The following is a 19,912-nucleotide window of genomic DNA, read 5'->3' on the forward strand; positions in this document are numbered from 1 at the left end:
ATATTTTTATATATTATGCTTCATTTAAAGTTATTGCAAAACAATGGTTATATTTCCCTGTGCTGTACGGCATATCCTTGTTACTTATTTATTTTATGCATAGCAGTTTGTGTCTCTTAATCCCATTACCTCATCTCACTGGTAAACTTCTTTTGACTTCTAGGATGCCACATTTCTTATGTTTCTCCTTTTCATTGGTTGTTCATCTCAGGCCTTTGTAGGGGTTCTTATCTCCTCCTCTCTCTTTTTTTTTTTTTAACTTTTTTTTATCGAGTTATAGTCATTTTACAATGTTGTGTCAAATTCCAGTATAGAGAATAATTTTTCAGTTATGTATGTATGACATGAACATACATATATAAATTGTCACATTTTTTTTTTGCTGTGAGCTACCACAAGATCTTGTATACATTTCCCTGTGTTATACAGTATAATCTTGTTTATCTATTCTGCATTTTGAAATCCCAGTCTCTCCTTTCCCACCCCCCACCCTCTTGGCAACCACAAGTTTGTATTCTGTGTCTATGAGTCTGTTTCTGTTTTGTATTTTTTTTTTTTTAGATTCCACATATGAGCAATCTCATATGGTATTTTTCTTTCTCTTTCTGGCTTACTTCACTTAGAATGACATTTTCCAGGAACATACATGTTGCTGCAAATGGCATTATGTTGTTGGTTTTTATGGCTGAATAGTATTCCATTATATAAATATACCACATCTTCTTTATCCAGTCACCTGTTGATGGACATTTAGGCTGTCTCCATGTCTTGGCTATTGTAAATAGTGCTTCTATGAATATTGGGGTGCAGGTGTCATTTTGAAGTAGGATTCCTTCTGGATATATGCCCAGGAGTGGGATTCCTGGGTCATATGGTAAGTCTATTCCTAGTCTTTTGAGGACTCTCCATACTGTTTTCCACAGTGGCTGCACCAAACTGCATTCCCACCAGCTGTGTAGGAGGGTTCTCGTTTCTCAACAGCCTCTCCAGCATTTGTCATTTGTGGACTTTTGACTGATGGCCATTCTGACTGGTGTGAGATGATACCTCATTGTAGTTTTGATTTGCATTTCTCTGATAATTAGTGATATTGAGCATTTTTTCATGTACCTATTGATCATTTGTATGTCTTCCTTGGAGAATTGCTTGTTTAGGTCTTTTACCCATTTTTGGATTGGGTTGTTTGTTTTTTCTTATTAAGTCGTATGAGCTTCTTATATGTTCTGGAGATCAAGCCTTTGTCGGTTTCATTTGCAAAAATTTTCTCCCATTCTGTAGGTTGTCTTTTGTTTTACTTCTGGTTTCCTTTGCTGTGCAGAAGCTTGTAAGTTTCATTAGGTCCCATTTGTTTATTCTTGCTTTTATTTCTATTGCTTGGGTAGACTGCCCTAGGAGAACATTTTTGAGATGTATGTCAGATAATGTTTTGCCTGTATTTCCTTCTAGGAGGTTTATTATATCTTGTCTTATGTTTAAGTCTTTGATCCATTTTGTATTTATTTTTGTGTATGGTGTAAGGGAGTGTTCTAGCTTCATTGCTTTACATGCTGCTGTCCAGTTTTCCCAACACCATTTGCTGAAGAGACTGTCTTTATTCTATTGTATATTCTTGCCTCCTTTGTCAAAGATCAGTTGACCAAAAGTTTGTGGGTTCATTTCTAGGCTCTCTATTCTGTTCCATTGGTCTATATGTCTGTTTTTGTACCAATATCATGCTGTCTTGATGACTGTAGCTCTATAGTATTGTCTGAAGTCTGGGAGAGTTATTCCTCCAGCCTCTTTCTTTTTCTTCAGTAATGCTTTGACAATTCTAGGTCTTTTGTGGTTCCACATAAATTGTATTATGATTTGTTCTAGTTCTGTGAAATATGTCCTGGGTAATTTGATAGGGATTGCATTAAATCTGTATATTGCCTTGGGCAGGATGACCATTTTAACAATATTGATTCTTCCAATCCAGGAGCATGGGATATCTATTTTTTTAAGTCTTCTTTAATTTTCTTAATCAATGGTTTATAGTTTTCCATGTATAAGTTTTTCACCTCCTTGGTTAGATTTATTCCCAGATATTTTATTACTTTGGGTGCTATTTTAAAGGAGATTGTTTCTTTACTTTCTTTTTCTGTTGATTCATCATCACTGTAAAGAAATGCAACTGATTTTTGAACATTAATCTTGTAACCTGCTACCTTGCTGAATTCTTTGATCAGCTGTAGTAGTTTTCGTGTGGACCTTTTAGGGTTTTTTATATATAGTATCATGTCATCTGCATATAGTGACACTTTTACCTTTTCTTTTCCAATTTGGATCCCTTTTATTTCTCTCTCTTACCTAATTGCTGTGGCTAGGACTTCCAAGATTATGTAGAATGTGAGTGGTGATTGTGGGAATCCTTGTCTTGTCCCAGATTTTAGTGGGAAGCTTTTGAGTTTTTCACTGTTGAGTACTATGCTGGCTGTAGCTTTGTCATATATTGCTTTTATTATGTTGAGATATGTTCCCTGTGAGTCTGTTTCTGTTTTGTAAATAAATTCATTTTTGTCATTTTTTTAAAAGATTCCACATATAAGTGATATCATGATATTTGTCTTTCTCTGTCTGACTTACTTCACTTAGTATGATAATCTCTAGGTCCATCCATGTTGCTGTAAATGGCATTATTTCATTCTTTTTTTATGCCTGAGTAGTATTCTATTGTATAAATGTACCACAACACTTTTGTCCAATCATCTGTTGATGGACATTTAGGACGCTTCCATGTCTTGGCTGTTGTAAATGTTTTAAAGTCCCTTTAATATTCCATGATTAATTATTGCTGCCTTAGTAGATCAGAACACTCCTCGCTTGCCTCCCCAGCAAGAATCCATATCAGATCTATAGAGAAACAAACAGTAATTTAATTTGCTAGGTTTTCCTCCACATCAGTCAGCAAAGCTTAATGGTCACATTCTGGATAATGCTCCTGGATACTCGTTTGTTGAAAATTAAGCTGAGTCTGCTTAGGAACGTTTATCCCACAGTACTGGGTGTGCGAAAGAAAAAAAAAGTCTTTCCTCCACGATAAAGATACCTATAGGCTCCTCATGTTTCAAGAATCATTTCTTTTTTCTGGGTACCACTTTTTTTGTTCCATAATACAAAAGTAATATGTACTCATAGCAGAAAATCATATACTATCAAAATAAAGAAAATAAAAGTTACCTGTAGTAACACCACCCACAGGAAACTACTGATAATATTTGGGTATATCAGATACATCCAATATACCAAATATATTTGGTGTATCTTTTTGTTGCTCTGTAGAGATGATTTTTGCTTCTGTCAAAATAGGCTTACACTGTACGTATGATTTGGTGCACCGTTTTTCAGCTCACAGTGCATTGTGAACATTTCCCCATCTATTAGCACTGGCAGTAGGTAGTACAGCCCTCCATCAGCAGGTTTTACCTTATGGTTGGCTGAGTTCAGTCATCTCCTCCCGATCTTCCTGTACTGAGTGAGCTTCTTAAACCTCCAGGCGGATGCTTCCAGATGGAGCATCCAAAAATACTGCTTACCCTCCTTACCCTGGACCAGAATCCTTGATGATCTTTCTACCTTCAGCCTCTCCCAACTGCCCTGAAGAGGGAGTTTTCACCCAGATTTTTATTCCAGGCTATTCTCCACAGACTCCAGTTGACTTATGTACATGTGTTTTGCCTCATTTCTTACATAACTCCCATCTTCAATCAAAGCTCCATCCAAAGTGGTTTACTCATTATTCCCCAATAGGCCCCTCAGCCTCCCCTTCTTTGTTAAGGCTGCTTCCTCTGCTGAAATAGTGTCTCTCCCCTCTGCCCTTTCCTTGCCTGGGTTCTTCTCTGTACTTAAGGCCCAGATGTTTTCTGACGCCACCAAAGTTTCTCTTAACTGCCAAAACCCACAGTGATCGCTCCGTCTTCCTCTAGAGTATCAGCTGTACCACTTGTTCTCACTTATTCTGATATATACAGTAGCCAATAGTCATCACTGAATGTCTGCACACTCCCCATCCAGGCAGGGAGCCCTGAGGAGGGGCTGAGTCCTCCATCTCTTTGCCTCGTAGAACATATAAACTGAACCATGAAAAATACCTGTTGATGGGATGATCAATGCATAGCAATGGCACATAATTGACTTTAACATAGATAATGTCCAAAGATGAAAAGACAAATGAACAAATGCCAAATGATTGCATGAGAAAGCTGATACATATCTTAAATAGGATTCATATATATAGAACAACAGCACTGATAACGACCACCACAGAACTACATGTAGAAAAGAAAAAAACCCCAAACCAAGAAGACATTGACAAAAATGTTAAAAATTGGATGTCTGGATAAATGCATGACATTTTTTCCTTCATGCCTCCATGAATCCCTGTCTCCTCTTCACTGAATTTGTGATGAGTTTATAATAGATAAAATAACTTAAAATTTTTATTTTATTTTACTTACAAGAGTAATGTGTATAAATTATAAAAACGTCATACAATACAGCCCTTGATAGAACCTAAGGTGAGAACTTGATATTTACATCCTCCAAAATGAGTTTCATTTTAAGTGTAATAAAAGCTTGAAGCATCTCCTACATGAACTTCCTGTGATCTGCCACAGGGAAAGACTTAAATGAGAAGGAATCCCACAGGATCTTAGATTGGCTTTTTTTTATAACACCTCCCCTTTGAAAATGAACAGACCAAAGACGTGAGAGAATACATCTTTCATACAAATGTATTAGATATTGTGCTGTAGAGTGACATGTGTAATAATGGCTTTTCTCACCCGAAGAAGACCAACAAATTTGAACTGAAACAAGTACATCTTTACTTGTTAACATATTTTTTGAAAGACCTTCAGGTTGCTTATTTTTCTCAGCCGTACTGGGCAAGAGTGACTTTATGTAGAATAATCTTTCAGAGTCTGGTTCACATCCCAGTTTTGCACGGGTGAGGATGAATGCTTATGTAACTAACTCCACCTATAGAATACATAGTTGAGAGCACAATTAATTTAGATGCTTAACAGAGGCTAAATTTTTTTTCTTCCTTTCTTCTGGAATGAGATAATGAATGCAGAAGCCTTTGGCACAATGCCTGGCACACAGTGGGTGGTCAAAAATCCTTCCCTCCCTCCCTGTGTCCCTCCCTCCCTTCTACAGTATTTTAGATTTAAATTGCCATGAAGTAAGAGTTTATAATATCCTATCTTAGAAGTCATCAATTCTTTGAAGCACATAGTTGTTTTTTGTTGGTTGTTTCTTTTTTCTGAAATAGTGACTTGATCTCTAATCGCTGCTGGCTACATGATCATCATGATGAGGTTGTCAGTGCCTGTAAGCGTGCATCACACGTTTCAGAGTAGGTGTCAACAACTTAGGAAAGACTCCCAGAGATTAGAGTTGAGCATGTTTTTTGTTCTTTGTTTGTTTGTTTGTTTTTAAACCCTGCATTACCAACAAAAAGGATGACCGAGTGGAAAGATGTGGACATGGATGATTCTGAGTAAAACATCCAGAAGCATCAGATTCTGAATGTGAACACATTTGGGGAGTACTGTAACCAATTTATTCCCCTTACATTTTCCATTGTATGTAGGTACAAGAGTGAAATTCTGGGTGGAAAATCTACCTAAGGTGAAAAAGACCCTTTCAATAAATCTAAAATTAAAAATTTGAAGGATGGCATTCTCCAGGAACATCCATGTTGCTGCATGTCATTCTAAGTGAAGTAAGCCAGAAAGAGAAAGAAAAATACCATATGAGATCGCTCATATGTGGAACCAAAACAAAAACATAAATACAAAACAGAAACAGACTCATAGACACAGAATACAAACTTGTGGTTGCCAAGGGAGCGGGAGATGGGAAGGGACAGACTGGGATTTCAAAATGTAGAATAGATAAACAAGATTATAATGTATAGCACAGGGAAATACATACAAGATCTTATAGTAGCTCACAGAGAAAAAAATGTGGCAATGAATATATATATGTTCATGTATAACTGAAAAATTATGCTCTTCATTGAAATTTGATACAATATTGTAAAATGATTATAACTCAATGAAAAATGTTAAAAAAAAAAGTTTGAAGGATAAAAAAAGCATTGTGTCGTAATTAGTTGGCCAGTTTTCATTTTAGTGGTGTACAAAATAATGATGTGTCTTAATGGTGTCTTAAATTGGATGAAATATAATAATTCTAATTATCTTTGAAAATAAGTTCTCTGTGACTTAAGCTCTTTACGGAAACTCTTTTATCCAAAGACATGGCAAATATTTCTGAACAGCTTGTAATATTATAAGGCAATGGTAGAAATTACACTAGTGGCTAATAATTTAGGAAGAACTCATGACATTTGTTAAAAAAAATAAATAAATAGACCTCATGTCCCTGTTTCCTTGTGGATCTATATCCAGATTCCAGACAAGCTTATGAGAAATTGCTTACCATGAAGAGGCCTGAACAAAATAATCTGAATTGTGAATTTCTTATCTTTCACATCTGCTTCCTGTAGCACTGTGGCACTGGCCTTGAGTGTATAAAGTGTTGGATAAATACTGGAGGTCTCACTGATACATCTGATGTGTCAGAAGTTTCAGATTAAGGAAGTATTTATCAGTGGCTGTGGGTATAGTTCAAGTGTTGACTGAAAAGCTTAACTGCCCTTTAATTATATTTGGTTTTGGACTTGTGGCTGTTGGTATGAGAAAATTTATATTGAGCTTGTCCTCTGGGTTCCTGGTAGGGGGTTCTCTGTTGAAACTTTTCTTCCAGGGAAGGAGAAGGGAAGATATCTGGAAGTTTCTTCTATTCAGCAGAGCCTTGAGTGTTTTCAGTTTGGCATCTCCGTTTTACTTTCTCTGTTATTCCAAAACCTGTACCTATGCAAATGTGGGCCCATGCTCATGTTCATGGCTGGTTCAATTGTCAGAATGTAATAAATTGTTCTCCAAACCCATATGTACGTAGCAAACTCTTGCCCTAACAATTTTTCTTTTAATCACAAATGATAGATACAAAGTGGCTTGCCATCTGTACATTTGCATGTTTAAAATTCTTCAGGTATTAGCAGATTCTTTTCTGTTTTGAATGAATCCAGTTTTGCCTGGCTGACTAATTGAATGTTTCCTGGCTCCTGCTGGCTGTGATTTCCAGTGGAGTATAAACTACAAGGTCTAAGCAGACTCAGCACAAGGCATTTGAGTCTGACTTTATTTGTAAGAAATCGAATCAATCAGAGATTTGCCATGTTAATTGGGAAAAATTTTTTTTCTTGAGCAATAGTAATAAAGTATTATGAAGTATTTGAAAAGGTTGATAAGAAGGTATACTCAAAAACTACCAAGCACAGCTGATTTAATTGTTCTGAAATGTTTAGACTTTCAATATGGAATTTCTTTCCCTCACTCCTTATAAGACCAGGATTTCCTTCAAATTATATACATAAGATGGCACGATTTATGGCCCTTCTCACAGGAAGTGGTCGCAGTGAGGGGCAGTACTCACAGGGGTTCAGAACCAAGTCTCTGGAGGCAGGCTACCCGAGGGAAATCTAGGTCTCATTTTCCTGCCTGTGTCACCTTGGGCAAGTTACTTAACTTCTCTGTGTCTCATGTTTGCCTACCTGTAGAATAGAGTTGATAACAGAGCACCTCCCCTTGGGATTATGTGAGAATTACGTGAGTTACTATATGTAAAGTGTTTTTAAGGGTTCCTGGGATATAAGAAGTGCTGCGTGTCACTGATGTTAGTAATTGCTGAGGTCTCTGGGTGGGCTTGTTTGGGAGGAGATTCATGACTTCCCGACAGCCCTGCCTTTAATCAGTCGAGATGGATGCTTAGCAGTTACCAAGTGCCTACTGTGGGCCAAGCACCATTTCATGCCATTCCTGCAGTCATCTGGAGAGGCATGTTTCAGCAGCCTGCTTTTCTTTGAGGATAGGGGCACAGGATGGTTCAGCATCCCATGCAGTGGCACACGGCAAGGAGGACCCAGAGCAGAGCTGGGATTCACACCCGGCTCCAACTGACCCCGCAGTCTTGAGTGCTCCCACATTACCACGAAGACTATGACAAGCATTAGAAGGTAGGATGCAAGTTAAGCACCTGTGGTCTCTTCCTAACCAGCTCTGTCACCATGACCCAATGACCCTTTGATAAATGCTATGGAATTCCAAATATCCAGTAATGAATAGAGATCAGCTGAAATCCAGGTGCAAATGCAGAATAAGTGATAATTTAACTCTGTGTAATCTTGCAACCTCCACATCTTTCTGAAAAAGCACCTCCTGGAATCTTATAGGACAAGAGAGGATCCTGGAAATAAATACGTACCCCTCTCATACTTCAGGTGAAAGAGCAGGGGCGTAGAGAGCGATAGTGACACCTGAGGGCATAGGCAAAGTGACCAAGCTGGGTTTGAGACCTGGGCCTAGGCCTGCGGGTGACGGCCTCTCTCCATCACCTCACGACACTTTATCCTGGATGCCCAGGATAAAGCAAGCTCTTAAAAGGGAAAGCTGGTAGAATAAGAAGGTCATTAAGAACAGGTTTTAGAAGTGCCTTGAAAACCACCATCTCTTGTATCAAGAGTCGCCATGGAGAGGCTTCATGACCTTGTGGAGAGGAATAAATGGTTGTATTTGGAATTCTTCTTTGGAGTTGTAATATGTGCTTAGGATGTGTAGCATGGCCTGGTAATGATATCTATCATGGTCTAATAATACTTTTAGGAGGATTTTTTAGAGAATTCCAATAGTTTCTCTTGACCAGTAATTTAATCCTTATGAATTAAAATAATAACCATCAATGTTTGTAGCTGTATTAGTTTGTTAGGGCTGTCATAACAAAACACCACAGATTGGGTGGCTGACACAAGAGAAATTTATTTTTTTCACATTTCTGGAGGTTAGAAGTCCAAGATGAAGGCATCAGTCAGGTTGATTTCTTCTGAGGCTTCTCTGCTTGGATTGCTCCTGGGATGGCTTCTTTCTCTCGGTGTCTTCATAGGATCTTCCTTCTGCGTGTGTCTTTAACCTCCTTATCTTATAAGAACACCAGTCATATGGGATTAGAGCCCACCTCGTTTTACCTCCATTACCTCTGTAAAGACCCTGTCTTCAATAAAGTCACATTCTGAGGTACTGGGGGTTTGGACTTTAAAATATGAATTTGGGGGGGGGGGACCCAATTCAGCCCATAGCAGCAGCTACATCATATCTACATCTGTAGTACATCTAACGTCTACATTTTTTATCATCATTTGTGGGGCTTATTTGAACCTGACATAATAATAGTGATAACTCCTCCAAATCCTATGGTGTGACGATGGAAGGTCACACAAGTCCTCCAAAATTACATATTTGAAATCTAATTTCCCCCAGCTTAATAAGCATGTGGCCCATTAGCACCAATTTAGGAGGAAGGAGCATTCTCATAGCCAACCGATATCTAATTTCTGGGCCCCTGCGACCTTCTGCTCCCTGAATGCGGTGAAGGTGAGCTCACTGGGGTGGGTAAGTCCCCAAGCCTCCGGCTTGCTGGCAGGATCCGTGTGGCATCAGGTCTGGGAAGGCGCCCTGCGGGCAGCCAGAAAGAGAGGCTTGTGCTGTGAGTGTTCCTCTGGCCTCAGCTCTTTGATTGTCTTTGAGGCAGGTACTAAAGGTGGACACTTGTCTACACACAAGAGGTGCAGACGTGGGGGCAGTTATTCACGCTTTGGAAGTGAGCAGGCTGTGGGAAACTGGAACCTGCGGGATTTTCTTTCTCTTTATTATTTTTTTTGAAAGGACTCAAGTTTATCCAAGATTTTGGCATCTTCCCATAGCCCCTCCTTCCTCCTTTCCTCCCTAAGCTTCCTTACTGTCTTCTCTCAATTATTTATAGGGTGAGGAGGGCTTGCTCTGCATAGTGCTTTGCTTGGTCCTGTGGGGGAGACAGGCGACTCAGAAGTGCTCTGCCTTGTATGTTTTATTCTGATGACCGAGTGCTGGTTCTGGTTTTGGTTATGCTTTCGGGCGTTGCTTTGCTAGTTCTTGGCAAACCTGGAAGCCACTCAGCTAACAGTGTCTTCAGCACTCTCTCCTCTCCCTGTAGAGCAGGCCTCCGCCCTTAGCTGCCTTCCCCCACCTCCCGCCCCTCAGCCGGTGCCCAGGCTGCTGGCTCCTGACCCCTCCGGCCCGATTTTGATCGCTGTGCTCCTTCTTGCCTCCCAGGCTGTTTATCTTCCCTGTCTTCTGAGCTATTCCTTCCGATTCCTCCCACTTCTTCCTCTTCTCATTTGACTCGTTTCCTGATTCACATTGATCATCCCCAATGAGCTAGCTTAGTGTGAAAAAAAATGAAAGTTCTAATGATCTGCTTCCTCTCTGCCCACTGGTTATCTCTGGAAACAGAGATTGGCTTCAGGAACTACTTCCTTGGAGCTGAGGGTAGAAAGAAGTCATCCTAGGTTCATTCGTCCATTTCCACCACCCTCACCCCCTCTTCGAGTTACTTCCCAACCACTGAACATCAGGCAGTATATGTGGGGAGGGCATGGAGGGTAGAGGATGAGGTTCCACAATGTAATTTAAACCTTATCTGTAGGTTATAAAGTGTTACGATTCATGTCTGGAATGGAATTCAAAATGGTCACATGTTCTACTTGAAAATTTAATTCCTACAACTTAACTTGGGAAGAAGTGGCCAGAACTGTTATTTTTTTTCTTCCTATCACACTGACACAGCCGGAGTGTGTGTTCTCCTCACCCCAGCCAGCCTCTGGGAAGATACACATTTCCCTCTCTGGCTAATCAAATTCATGTCCCAGGCAAAGCCCCACAGTCTATGAGAGCTCCCTGAGTGTCCATGAGCTGCTTGAGGTCCAGCCTCTGTCTAAACCATCTTTGTTTCCCAGCAACAAGCAGTCAGATACCTCATAGGGACTCAGCAGACATATAGGGAATGAATCAAAGTGAAGAACTTTCTCCAGCCTCCTGTAATCACTCCCTTGCTTAACTTCAGTGTATCTGGTGTCTGTACCACTCATTCAAACACTGATGTGCTGCTGACATTGTTAATTAGCTACTTTAAGACAATGTTTTAGCCTTCCCATCCAGGTTCCCAGTTCCTTGAGAAGGACAATGCTTCATTTTTCCTCCATATTTCTCTCTCATGCCTAGTACAGAGATGGCGCTCACAAATATTGTTGATACTGTTCCTTTTTGCTTGACAGCAGTTTCTGTTGAGAACTACACATTTAGAGAACTGATTTTGCAGACGCCACACTTTTATTGTAAATCTATCTATTTAAAAAACCAAAAAGGTCTGGCTTCCTTGCATTTCAAGCAGAGAGAGAAATCGTTATCAGCCAATTTGCTTAGTTTGGTTCAACCACATTTATTGAGGAGTTACTTTGCACCTGACACTGAGCTACGCAATGTTCCTGCCTCACAGGAACATTCAACATTCAGAGATGGCAGGCAGAGGTGCTTGCTGCTCTCACCCATCAACCTGAGGATAATGCTTGTCCTCACCAGCTGGCCATCAATGACCAGTGGGCAGTGTACATAGTTCCAGCCACCTGGCTTGGACCTTCCTGGGTGGTGACTTGGACCTACTGCTTACCTAGTGCACCCTCTTTCTGGGTGGTACCCAATTGCTGCCTCCTTTCCCATCCTTCACCCTTCTTTGGGAAACAGAAAAGATGTTGCACCAAGTTAGGTGACTTGACTCTAAAAAGTCTGCGCTATGTCTTTTCAGTAAACTTCAAACTCATCAGCTTAAGAAATAATGTGCAAAGGGGAAATAAACCCTGGTAAGACTAATGGCAGGGATTTCAAGCTGGGTTTTAGCAAAGCAGTCACAGAGTATTCACGTGTTAATTCACTGGCATGTTCCGTGACAGAAGCACCCCCCCATCCTGCCTTCCCCCAGTTCCAACTGTTGTGCTGCGCAGGATTTGGTCTGAGTCTGGGCAGAGCCCCTCTTTGTGAGCAGCCCTCCAGCTTCTGCTACAGGAAGAGTCTGATGAGAGCGGTTCTCGCCTTCCCGTCCTCGCACACAAAGGCAAGAAGCTCTTTAAAGGGACCTTCCTGCTCCTCCGTGCAGCTGCAAACCCGTCTCGCTGCAGACTCAGCCCTCCAGGCTTTCGCCTCAAAATGAGTGGGGAGGGGTCTTGAGGAGCCCCCACGACCTCCCGGAGTGGTGCAGGGAGGGAGCCGACCGCTGGAGGGGATGGCGACCGCAGGTCTCCGGGGAGCGGCTTGCAGTTAGCTGCTGCTTGGGATGCTCCGCGCGCCAGCAGAGCATCCTGCCTGTGGTCCAGAGGGTGCTGGCGGCGCATCTTGCGGTATGCCTGCGTGGATTTGAGCCATCGCCCAGAGGCGAGCCCGCATTCAGACAAGGCGGACGGGCTCCTGGCTGGGCTGCGTGCAGTCAGCACGAATGCTCAGCTCCAGGCGTCTGCCCAAGCCTCCCGACTGCATGGATTTGACTGTTTAATCAACCGAGATTACTGCCGGGGAAGATTTGCGAGCCTGATCTGCGCTCCAGCTGCTGTGACAACTTCAGGGCTGGCTGTTTACTTCTCCCGGTGCCTGGGACTTTGTCCTGCACCGCAGCCGCTCCTGCCACTTTCCCGGTTCTGAAGTCGGCGGCCAGGACTCCTCTGCCGGCATCCCCAGGGAAGGAGAGCAAGGAGGGGTTAAAAGACGAGCAGAAACCCCCCAGCTGCTCGACCTCTCGTGACTGCCTGTGTTCTGGGGTTCCGTGTGCTGCCCGGGGAAGCAATGCAAGTCTCCATAGCCTGCACAGAGCACAATTTGAAGAGTCGGAACGGCGAGGACCGACTTCTGAGCAAGCAGAGCTCCGCCGCCCCCAATGTGGTGAGCGCGGCCCGGGCCAAATTCCGCACGGTTGCTATCATCGCGCGCAGCCTGGGGACCTTCACCCCTCAGCACCACATCTCTCTCAAAGAGTCCACCGCAAAGCAGACTGGCATGAAATATAGGTATGGATGTCAGATTCCCTCTGCCCGGGGCTTCCCAGTTCCGAAGGTGCAGCGGTTTTCAGAAGTGACTTACTCATTGGTGGGCTGCTTAATTTAGAATTCTCAGGCGTCTCTCAAATAGCTTCTTAGGAAAGTGGAAAACCCAAGGTGGCTGTGTTGTGTTGTGTATAGGATTTAAAAACTGTGGCCCATTTTGTATATTCTGAAGTGTTATGAACACCTTAGGAGCTGTAGGAATTCCGTCCGCAGAGAATAACACAGCTGCTGGAAACTGGTATTGAAATCAGGACCGCTTTTCAGGAGAAATATGCTTGTCCCATTTTATTATAGACTGTAGTTTCTGTGGTTATACTATTAAAAACAGTTTCCCATCAAGTACCATATTCTTATTTATCTTTTGAAAGGCCAAGGTGACAAATGCTAAGTAAGCTTTTAAGGAAGTTTTGTTGCAGGGAAGAACTCCTGTCCTGGTAAGTTAGTCTGAACCCTGACATATTTAAATCTAAATTACGGCTTGAAATAAAATGCAATCCTTGTTGTGAAATACGGAGGAAAAGTCAATTGTTGTAATATTGCTGATTTCTTTAGAAATGTTTAAGCTCCCTCTTCCTCTGTGTTGCTTTCCAGAGTGGGAAACCTTCCTGGTAATAGTCGATGCTGTCTTTAATAGGGAACGACTTAAATTTGGCAAGTAGAAATTTCATTATTCAATTATGTGACTTCCTGCCTCCTCATTGTATCTGCTTCATGCTGAGTCTTCCTGACTTGATTTCTCTAAAGCTACCATGCTTCTAGTCTCTGAAGATGTTTGCATATGCAGAGAGGAGCTAACAATGCATCTTCCAAAGGCTTTGGTGACTCTAGTTTGCAGATCTGACTTTGTCTATTATTTACATTTAACTACCCTTCATCTCTGTCAGGAACAATGTTTTAGGATAGAAAGAACTTAATGCATTGAAAATCATGCACACCTAAGACTATGTTTCCCGTGAGAAGTTTCTGAAATAAGCATTCAAACCAATTTTCTCTGAAAGTTGTCCTTGCAAAACTTTCTTGGCAGAATTAACAGGAAAATGTCTCATTGGAAAACACCAAGCACTGTTGTTTTGCTGTATTTTTGAGCCAATAAGAAAGGAAGCCGTGAATGGGGCTCGGGGGAGGACCTACTAAAAATCAGAGCTAAAGCTCTTTGCCCTAACTGCAGTACAATGCAAGCAGCTGGACCCTAGGCAACTCCCTGAAGTGTCACCAGTGCGAGGACCCTTTGCTCTTCCCAATATTTCCATGGTGGAGAGTGGGGCCCCACGGCAGGTCAGTAACTAGGACCACAGTCTGGAGTGCATTGGCTTTTTCTATCACTGCTTTGTGGCGCACACCCAGCCCCTGCCCCGTCGGCCTGGCGCTGCTCTGCATGCGGTTCCGCTGCCGAGATGGAGGCTGCCTTCCTGGACAGGGCCCCTGGGAACGGGACATTCAGGGTTAAGGCATATCACAGAGGTGATTTGAACTGTGGCCTCCAGCAGCACCTTAAACTTTCTTCTTGTAAACCAGAAGAAATAAAAAGTAACACCCTTCATCTCTTGTGCCAGAGTTTCCTAGTTGTTCATGGATCATTGTATGAGAAGAGTTTGGTCTTGTGAAGCCAAGAGATTTCCATTAAGGTTTTTCTGCTAATATTGACAGCTCGGCTCAGATTGGATGATAATTGTCTCTCTTTATCAAAAGGTCAGTGTGTAAGATTCACTCGGGCGCCTTTCATTCCTGGCAACTAAGGACAGCTCTTTTGTGTCAAAAAGCTAGCCATCTTTGGTCTTCAGTATATTTGGAGTTATTTGTTGTTGATAGTGACTGGACAAGTTACCTTGTTTCCACGCCCCCTCTTATTCTGAATCATTCCATCTATGACAGGCAGGTGGCTTTGTGTATATATGTGACTCAACCCCTCTCTCTTTCAAATTCTACTCAGAGTGACCTTTAGGAAAGAGATGATGAGATTATGCCAAATGTACCCTAAGACTTACCTAGGGATGGAGAAAGAAAGACAGACAGAAGTGGGAGGGAGAGAGACTAATATACTTTATAAAAAAATGACAGAAATATTTTTATTAGCTGAGTTATTTTTTTCTTTGTCATTGATGTCACTAAAACAAAATGTGCATGTAAGGACTATTTATTAATGATAAGTAGCAAAAAATAAAAAATACTGCCATCAAGTTGGGGAGGTAATTGGCTTGGGTAAACAATAAGGAGAATGCTTGAAGGAACTGGAATGGAAAATTGGTGGCTAATTGTGTTTATAATAATACTCTCATTCTTGAAAATGATTTCCATAGGCATTGCTTAATCTGGGAACCATGAGCCCTTCAGAAATTCAAAAATATTGTCTTTTTGTGTGTATTTCTAAGGAGAGGGTTCATAGCTTTGATCAGAGTATAAAAGTGTTGACCACTCAAAAATTGTCAAAAAGCAGTGTTATAGAGTGCAAAGGTATTCATTTAGTCAAATATTGACTGAGTGTCTATTCTGTATCAGGAACCTATTAGAACTGGGTACGCAAAGGTGCAGAAACCAGACGAGGTTTGGGCCTTGCATTCTTGGGAAAACAGACCGTGAATAAGAAAACAATCAAATACACAATAATTATCTATTGTGAGACATTTCTATGAAGCCCGTATTTTTTTGGGGGGGGGTCCTAGTCATGCCCTTGCCAACCTATTTATCCATTTTGAGGTTACCATCTCTACCAACCCTCAGTTCCAGGGTTATGATTGCATCTTGTGGCATGAGTCAGTGTTCCCATCTCTGCCACCTATCCACCTATTTGCCATCCCAGGGACTTCTTTCAGGTTCTAACCTTGCTGTAGGGTGCAACCTGGCCATTGAGGACCTACTTATAACCCTGACAAACGAGTAGGATGCTTTCTACTCAACTAAAACCTTATGATTTTTAAAGCCCAACTCATATCATAGCCTATAATTACCACCCATTAATCAGGAACCCATGAACTTGGGGTTTTAGAAAGTATTAATAGACACTTGTATGAAGCATCTGAATTCTGCAAGAATAAAATACTCAGAGCCCCTATTACCTTCCCAGCAGCATTGTGAAAGACTCTTGGATAAAATTAACTATTGTTTCAAGGCTGAGGATGAGAAAAAATCCATTAGAACAATATTCCATTCAGATGTCACTGTCAGCACAAGAGAACAAGATTCCACCTAACATTTATTTTGAGGACTGTCTTGTATGTTAATAATACAAGACTGTTGCGTTTCTTATATTTTTAATCCTTGTGCCTTGTTAACACATGAGAGGTCCTTCATTTCAGTTGTGCACATGTTTTTAGAGTTCATCACACTGTATTAGAGTTTGATATACACTTGTAGCAATACACGATAGCTGTATGTGAACCTTCATCCTAGGAAAGCTAAATCAATCAGAACAGAAGTTAAGCCAGATTTGTTTGGTTGTTTTTGCTTGTTTGGTTGGGTGTTTTTTTCTTTTATTTTCTTTTCTTTTTTATAACTTTTTAGAATGATCCAGCTACTAGTGTTAGGCATGATCTTAGAGATATTGTCATTCAGAACGGAGCACGTTTGTGCTGATAAGCTACCCATCATTCTAAAATTGTTACTTTAGTTCTAGAACAAGTTGAATATCAATAAACCCAATTTCATCAAGAAAAATTTTATCTGTAACATAAATATTTATAACAATATAACCTTGTGTTGTATAGTTACATAAAACATGCTTTGAAATTCTTAAGAGAGTTCTTTACAAGAAGGAATATCTGAGCAGTAATCTTTAAATTCCACTTTAAAAAATTCCTGTTTTTCCAGTTTTTGGAGTTAATCCACTTCACCATTTTTGTCATCATTCAAATTTTTTATTGAAATAATTGTAGATCACAGGAGTTCACACACACACACACACATACACACACATGAAAAGTACAGGGAATTTCTGTGTACCCTTAATCATGTTTTCTCCAGTGGTAACATCTTGCATAACTATAGCACAACATCAAAACTAGCAATGACATTGGTACAATCCACAGAATTTATTCAGATTTTACCAGTTATGCATGTATTCATGTGTGTGCATGTTCCTGTGTCTGTGCAACTTTACCACATGTAGAAGTTTGTGTAACCACCATGACAATGAAGGATTAGACTTGCTTCAACACCACAAGGCTCCTCGTACTACCTCTTTACAGCCATATCCACATACTCTTCCCTAATCCTTGGCCACCTCTAATCTGTGATCCATCTCTATAGTTTTGTTGTTTCAGAGCATTATATAAATGGGATCATTCAGTTTATAATATTTTGGGATTAGCTTTTTTCCATTCAGCATAACTCTCTTGAGACTCAGCCAAATTGTTGTGTGTATCAATAGTTCATTCCTTCTTCTTGCTGAGTTCATCATATAGATGTCTCGCAGTATTTTCAACCATTCATTCACTGAAGGACAGTCAGGTTGTTGTCATCATTAGATAACTTCAAATGACAACGTCATTCTCAGATTCCTTCAGTGCCATTCAGTAGCTCAGGGGATAAAATCCAAACTACCTAACATGGCACCTGAGGTCCTTCATGGTCTGGCTTCCATCGTGCTTTCCCGTCACCACTCTTTGTCCTCACCTTATCTCTGACCATGTGCTTTATCAGAAATACCTACTTGAGAGAGGACTCTGGACCTTCTTGGGTTCTTATGCCTCTGTATCATTTTCCATGCTGGTCCTTCTACCCTGGAATTCTCCTACCTCACTTGATTAGCCAGGCAAACTCCTGTGCATCCTCCAAGACCCAACTCTAGCATCACCTTCCCTGTGAAACCTTCCCTGGCTCTACCCCATATAGTGTACTTGTTCTTTAGCATCCCCACTGCATCTGGTTCTTACCTCTGTTATGAAAATTATTGATTGCATAGCATTGCTATTATCTATTTGCATCTGTATCTTCCCCATTAATCTGTGAGCAGCTTGAGGTTTAAATTTTGCTCATCTCAGTGACCCCAAAGTCTAACCTGGCACCTGGCACTCAACAGCTACTCAATACACGCTTGGAAAATGAATGACTACACAAAATGTGGAGCACTATATTAAATGCTGGGGATACAGAGTGAGGGTCCTCTCTTGAGTGTTTACAGTTGAGTGTGATTAGATACCTACATAGAAAGGCTGCGTGTGTTAAGTGATACAAGGAACACCTGTGACTCTAGTTTGAGGTGCCATCATTCACCAGGGGCCATCAGACTCAGGGAGAGGTTTCATGAGAAAGATCAGTGAAGTTCAATACTGAGAAAGGAGAAGGACCAAGATGTGAGCAGGGAGGAGGAGGAGAGCAGGCTGCTGCAGGAGGGGGGCAGCTGGTCCTCAAGGCTGTGCATGGAGTACTAACAATGAAACAGGGCAGAGGGTTCAGGCAGGGAAGGGGTGAGGGAGAACATCTTGTAGAGGCAAAGAGGAGTCAGATGTGGTACCTTGAAGGTCAGGGTTACCCATGTAGAATAAGGTGATTATTAGCAATGGAGGAACCATTTCAGATTTTTGAACAAGGTGTCTGGTTACAAAGTCCTGTTAAGAAGAAATTAATCTGGCAGTTCAAAAAAAAAATCCCTGAGTTGTAAGTTTGAAACAAGAGAATTTATGTGGAATTGCATAGCACTCTTTATCTTCCTACTGAGAGTCAAGACTACATAGAAAAGACTCAGACCAGATGCCTTTCCCAGGTCCTTCCTTCCACTGCCTCTTTGTTAAAGCACACGTCTCATCCACGGTTCTTTACCTCCCACGAATAGTGGGCAGATTTTGAATCAAAGCAATTGAAGTGAAAGATCAATCTTGTCAGCCGATTACGTAAAAGGCACTGAGTGTGTGCGTGTGTGTGCGCTCGCGAGCCTCCGTATGGGGAAAAGTGGGAGGAAATAGGTGGGCTGAAGAGAAGGAAGGGGAGAAGTGCCAGCTCTTTTGCTGTGTTTCAAATAGAAATATTTGATTTTAGTCCAGAGAAGAGAGCAGCTTGGTTATTTAAGATGCCATTTTTTGGTGGTGAAGAATGCCGTTGTGATTTTAACTTCCACCCCTGGGTGTGGGCTTTCCTCTCTTCCTCAAAGCAAAATGGTGAGAACAGGGAGGTGGAGAAACCTTCCTGAAAATTAGTTGCTGATTCAATCTCAGAGTTTATTCCACCTCTGCAAAGCACCAGCCAGAAGTCTGGCATCCATGGGATGGTGAGAAAAATGGTAGGAGGGGAGGGAGCCTCCCAGAATTTGTTAGGCAAACGTCAGACCAGTTCCATGGCTCTGGAAGTGTGTGTGTGTGCACAGTCTCTGTGTGTGTGTGTGTGTGTGTGTGTGTGTTTGTATGTGTATATGTGTGTACATACATACAAGTGAAGGACTCTATCCAAAGTGTTTGCAGAAGCAGCTCGTCTTCTTGCTGAGGTCTTCAGTTGGGTTGCTGCAGATGAAGCTCTTTGAAATCCATTCAGTGACCCTCTTTAGAAGTGCACTCATTTTATAGCAATTCCTTTTTTAAAATTTTCTGTAAACATTTGCATTTGTGGTAATTTGAGAAATGCTCTGAGAGAAGAGAAAAAAGCCCCATCACATTAAAAAGGAAAATCACATTCATAAATCTCACTTTGATTTTCCAAATTCACTTTATCAATTCATAGTTTTTCATTAGTATACTAATCATGAACAGATGAGACTTGGGTCCAGTGAATCTGATTAAATATAGGACTCTTGGTTTCTCTGAGTGTTCTTCAAAACTTTTCTAGGAGAGAATACCACTTCATGAGAAGAATTGAATTCACAAGCATTGATTCATACTTGTCCTTACAAGAATTTCAAAGCCATTCTGATAGTCATCAGACATAGTAAAAAATGAT

General features: G+C 41.2%; 1 protein-coding gene across 3 annotated transcripts in view; it reads left to right on the forward strand.

Moving 5' to 3' along the window:
- KCNAB1 (potassium voltage-gated channel subfamily A regulatory beta subunit 1) overlaps positions 1 to 19,912 on the forward strand; it is a 319,197-nt gene that overhangs the window by 87,225 nt on the left and 212,060 nt on the right. The window contains exon 1 of one of the 3 annotated variants that reach the window (XM_006200879.3): positions 11,931 to 13,015. The exons of the other annotated variants lie outside the window; for them this stretch is intronic. Coding sequence (XP_006200941.1) covers positions 12,795 to 13,015 — 221 coding nt within the window. The 5' untranslated portion in view covers positions 11,931 to 12,794. Of the gene's footprint in view, positions 1 to 11,930; positions 13,016 to 19,912 lie in introns of those variants that run through there. 3 annotated transcript variants of the gene reach the window in all.

This window comes from Vicugna pacos, chromosome 1, assembly GCF_048564905.1.
Source record: "Vicugna pacos chromosome 1, VicPac4, whole genome shotgun sequence".
Classification (NCBI taxonomy): domain Eukaryota; kingdom Metazoa; phylum Chordata; class Mammalia; order Artiodactyla; family Camelidae; genus Vicugna; species Vicugna pacos.